Source organism: Penaeus monodon, chromosome 1 (genome assembly GCF_015228065.2).
Source record: "Penaeus monodon isolate SGIC_2016 chromosome 1, NSTDA_Pmon_1, whole genome shotgun sequence".
NCBI classification, from domain to species: domain Eukaryota; kingdom Metazoa; phylum Arthropoda; class Malacostraca; order Decapoda; family Penaeidae; genus Penaeus; species Penaeus monodon.
The window spans coordinates 41,164,488-41,169,487 of NC_051386.1; the positions used below are offsets into that span (position 1 = coordinate 41,164,488).

Genomic DNA, 5,000 nt, shown 5'->3' on the forward strand with positions numbered 1-5,000 from the left:
AAGAGAAATTTTAGAAGAAAAAAGAGGAAAAGAATCATTATTAAAACAAACACAAAATTATCCAAATCACAAGGGAAGAAACATTAGTCATGGGTATAAACAAATAGACTAACGACGTGGAGGGTATAATAATAAGCACCGCCTCTCAAAAGGCATTTCGCTCCCCCCCCTCCCCCTCCCTCCAGCTCGCTTTCGCTCTCGCTCTCTCTGTCTTCATCTCTCTCTCTCTCTCTCTCTCTCTCTCTCTCTCTCTCTCTCTCTCTCTCTCTCTCTCTTTCTTTCTCTCTCTCTCTCTCTCTCTCTCTCTCTCTCTCTTGCACGCATGTTTTCGTCTTTTCTCTTTGACTGTCTGTTTCTCTGAGTGTATGACTGTCACTATCTCTCAATCTATCTATCTTTTTGCCTATCAGTCTATCTCTCTCTCTCTCTCTCTCTAGCGCTGTGCCGAGAACGATGTATAATTAACTTTTAACACTCGAACACGGAAACGGAATAATTAATAAGGAGAAAATTAGATAGAAACGAGATTTATCTTGTGTTTCTTTTAATAAATCAAAGATTGTGATTTATCGTTTTTCGTTTTTTCTCTCTCTTTTTTTTGCCGGAGTTCTTGCTGAGGAGGTGGAGTTCTTGTGTTATTTCGAAGGGGGGATGGGTTCGAAGGGGGAGGGGGAGGGGGGATGGTGTCATGGGGGAGGGGGAGGAGTCGGGAACTTTTGCGGTGGGGGAGAGTGCTCTTGTTATTTCCTTTTTCCATTACTGTTTTGAGAGCGATTATTTACTCTCCGTGGCTTTCGTGTTCTTTATGAGAATGCATCTGCAATGTTGTTTACTTAACAAGCAATATGTGTAATGTCCGCAATTTCGATTATATCAATAGAGTCGTCATGTACAATTCATTTTCGGATATTGCCATTTCATTAGTTCGAAGTTATTTATTTTAAATAATTTCTAGCACTTCGATTTGCCAAACTTTAACTAATTCAGCATATACATTAGTGACGTCACTACAACATCCAATTGGATAAACTTAAAAATGTTCAGACAAACATATTAGCTTTAAAAGTATTCATTACATGTGCCACTATGAGGGAGTACCACATACCATATCTCGAAACTCTCTCTACATATTCTATATTAACGTGAACGGGTAATACAAACATTCAGTACGACCTGCCAATCCAAAGGAAATACCATCCTGACTAAAAGCGAATAGTAATTCCCAAAGATAGAGGATAACAGAAAACGAAAATAAATTATGAAAGAGAAGTGGATATATGGAAACGGAGGTCGTGTTGTCCAGACGTACGATCACCTCTCCGCCAGTCGGTCACAGCCAACACTACGGCCAGAATACGGCTCGGGAAGGCAGTATGAGCTGAGTCAGTGGGAGGGAAGGACCATGACGCTCCACTACCCACTTACCGTGCGGTAATGTTGGTCCGTACAAAGTTCGAGACTTTACAATTTCCCTCCTGTCTGCGGGAATGTCTCTCATGGCATTTCTACTTGCAGTGAAATAATTTGCCAATCAAAATGTGGAGTGTTAGCCGCAGAGATGGCAAAGTGCTGGTCACTGTGTGGCAACTGTTAGCGTTTATTGTGTGCTGTGACTCTTCGGTTGTGCACTATAATAGCGAGGAGTGTACGAACCAAGACATCAATGCCCGAGAGAGAGCTCTCACTTGCTCTCTCAAGACTCTTGACGACGATTTAAGAGTCGCGAATCTTACGAGTGTGGCGGTGGACTCTGTTGCGCGTTTGTCTCTTGTGTGCAACGATGTCTACTATTTCCAGAGTGTCTTGTCACCCTACACCCTGTCAGGGTTTGTGCGAGTGCGGGAACTCAATGTGGAATTTTGCAAGATTAGTGAACTGAAGGATAATGCGTTTATTAATCTCAGAAATTTAAGAAATTTAACACTTCGGACTAGAAACTTGGACTGGCCCGTAATGAGCTTGACCGCCAAGCCAGAAGTGTTCCGTCCTCTGCACCAGCTGGAGCGGTTAGATCTCAGCACTAACAATATTTGGGAACTGCCAGCTGGTGCCTTCTGCCACCTCGCCAACCTCAAACTGCTCAATCTAAGTCACAACCACCTGCAGGACATCACGCAGCTGGGGTTCGGCGGGGGTTCCTCGGACAGAAGTGTGTCCTCCTGCAGGTCCGACGTCAGTTCGCTCGATCTCTCTCACAACGACGTGACGGTGTTGGTGTCAGGCTCGCTGCAGGGCCTCGAGCAGCTGCAGCATTTGTATCTCCAGAACAACGAACTCGGTAAGGTGGACGACAATGCTTTCCAAGGTCTGCGGAGTCTACACACGCTCGACATTTCAAATAACCGTCTGGTGGCGCTGCCGGAGGACGCGTTCGCGCACACGCCAGGCCTCATGTATTGTCGGGCGAGGAACAACTCCCTCTCCGTGCTGGCGCCGGGGCTTTTCGGGGGGCTCGATCACCTCGTCGAGCTCGACCTCTCCTACAACGAACTCAAATCCGAATGGTTAACGTCCTCCATCTTCCAGGGGCTCGTCCGCCTCATGCTGCTGGATCTCTCGCACAACAAAATCTCTCAGCTAAACCAGCAGGTTTTCAGCGACTTGTACACAGTGCAGTTCCTCAGGCTCTCCCACAACCAGCTCAAGACGATACCCGCAGCAGCGTTTGCAGCCTGCGTCAACCTGCATACGCTTGACCTTTCGTACAACCAGCTGACGAGCGTACCCGACAAGGCTTTCCAGGGAGTCGGTGTGTTGAGTTTCTTAGCTCTTGACAACAACAACATCAGCGAAGTGGGTCCAAATTCTCTGAAGAATTTGAGCAGCCTGGCGGACCTGAACCTCAACGGGAACGAGTTGACGGCCATCCCAGAGGCTGTGGGTCATCTGAAATATCTGAAGACCTTGGACCTCGGGGAAAACCAGATTTCGGATCTTGCCAACATGCCTGTCAAGGGTCTGGAATTCCTGTACGGTCTTAGGCTCGTGAATAACAAGATTAGGGGAAATCTAACGAAAGACACTTTTAGTGATATCCCTTCCCTTAAGATACTAAATTTAGCAAAGAATTCCATAACGGCCATTGAAACTGGCACGTTTGATAAAAATTTGAATTTGCAAGCAGTTCGTATTGATGCAAATCAGCTTTCTAGTATAAATGGGCTTTTTGAAAAGTTGCCAAATTTGTTGTGGTTGAATGTGTCTGATAATAATATTGAAGTGTTTGATTACCATTTCGTTCCCCAAAGTCTAGAGTGGCTAGATTTACATAAAAACAAAATCAGTGAGCTTGGAAATTTTCAAGAAAGACATGACTTGAATTTGCAAACTCTTGATGCTAGTTTTAATAAGCTGCAGTACATCAACAGCATCCAGATTCCCGATAGTGTTCAGTTGTTGTTTTTGAACGATAATAAAATTTCAGTTGTCGAGCCGTTCACGTTCTTCAAGAAAGTGAATCTGACCCGTGTTGACCTGTTTGCCAATCAGCTGTCGAGGATGGACATGTCAGCACTGAGGCTCTCTCCCGTGCCGTTCGGAAAGTCCCTTCCGGAATTCTACCTGGGAGGGAATCCCTTCATCTGTGACTGTAATATGGAATGGCTGCAACGGATTAATGCATTGGAACACCGTAGGCAGCACCCCACCATTATGGATCTCGAGAGCATTTATTGTCAGATGCCATTTGCTCGCACGGGAGCTTTCATTCCTCTCGTGGACGTGAACCCCTCGCAGTTCCTCTGTCAGTATGAGACGCACTGCTTCGCTCTCTGTCACTGCTGTGAGTTCGACGCGTGTGATTGCGAGATGACGTGCCCGGATGGGTGTGGGTGTTACCACGATCAGTCTTGGAGATCAAATATTGTCGATTGTTCTCAGCAGGACGTGCAACAAGTGCCTGACCGCATTCCCATGGATGCCACGCAGGCTTACCTGGATGGCAACGACCTGAGGAACCTTTCGTCTCACTCCTTCATCGGCCGTAAGCATTTACAAATATTGTATGTTAATGCTTCTAACGTCAGGTCCCTCGATAACGAAACTTTTAGCGGTCTGAGTCGGCTGACGGCGCTCCACCTCGAGGACAACCTCCTTGAGGCACTGCGAGGGAACGAGTTTCAAGGCCTCGAGGTTGTCAGGGAATTGTACCTTCACAACAACCGTCTGAGATACGTCCATCAACACACCTTCGCTACGCTGTTCCATCTCGAGGTCCTCACTCTCCACAACAACCACCTCATCAATTTCCCCGTGTGGAGACTGGTAGACAACCCCTACCTCAGCCGCGTCTCCCTGAGCACCAACCAGTGGTCCTGCCAGTGCCAGTTTGTCGAGTCCTTCGGTATATGGCTGAACGGCAACGAAAGGAAAGTGTCGGACGCGAGGGAAATCAAGTGCTACACCGACGTAGCCGAGGAAGAGCCTGGTTCTTACATCATGGAATTCAACGTGACGACCTGCATGAACACCTCTTCATCTTCGACTGTCGTCCGGCCCATAGTGTTGGACAACTTGTTGCATCCAGTTATTGCTACATGTGTTGCCTTCGTCGTCGTGGTTATCCTACTGTTGTGTTTCGTGTACCGTGGCACCATCCGCGTGTGGATTTACTCGCAGTGCGGCTATAGGATGTGCCACAAGAATGTCTCCTCCGACGACCGAGATAAATTATTCGACGCTTTTGTATCCTACAGCTCTAAAGACGAGGCCTGGGTCAACCAGGTATTAGCCGGCGAGCTAGAGCGTGGAGACAGGCCATATCGCGTGTGTTTACACTATCGCGATTTCCCCGTCACCGCCTACATCGCCGAGACAATCGTGGAAGCCGTGGAGTCCTCACGGCGCACCATAATCGTCCTGTCAAAGAACTTCATCGAGAACGAATGGTGCAGATTCCAGTTCAAAAGCGCCCATCACGAGGTTCTCAAGAAGCGGCGACAGAGACTCATCGTCATCGTCCTGGGCGAGATCCCGGCGCGGGACCTCGACCCTGACCTCCG

The 5,000-nt window shown here is 47.6% G+C and overlaps 1 protein-coding gene across 1 annotated transcript in view; it reads left to right on the top strand.

The window, feature by feature from the left end:
- The first annotated feature begins 1,352 nt into the window (after window positions 1–1,352).
- LOC119572499 (toll-like receptor Tollo) overlaps window positions 1,353–5,000 on the top strand; it is a 5,147-nt gene continuing 1,499 nt past the window's right edge. Inside the window, exon 1 of the mRNA XM_037919611.1 lies at window positions 1,353–5,000. This exon is cut by the window's right edge and continues 1,499 nt beyond it. Within this exon, the coding sequence (XP_037775539.1) occupies window positions 1,537–5,000 (3,464 nt within the window). The 5' untranslated portion in view covers window positions 1,353–1,536.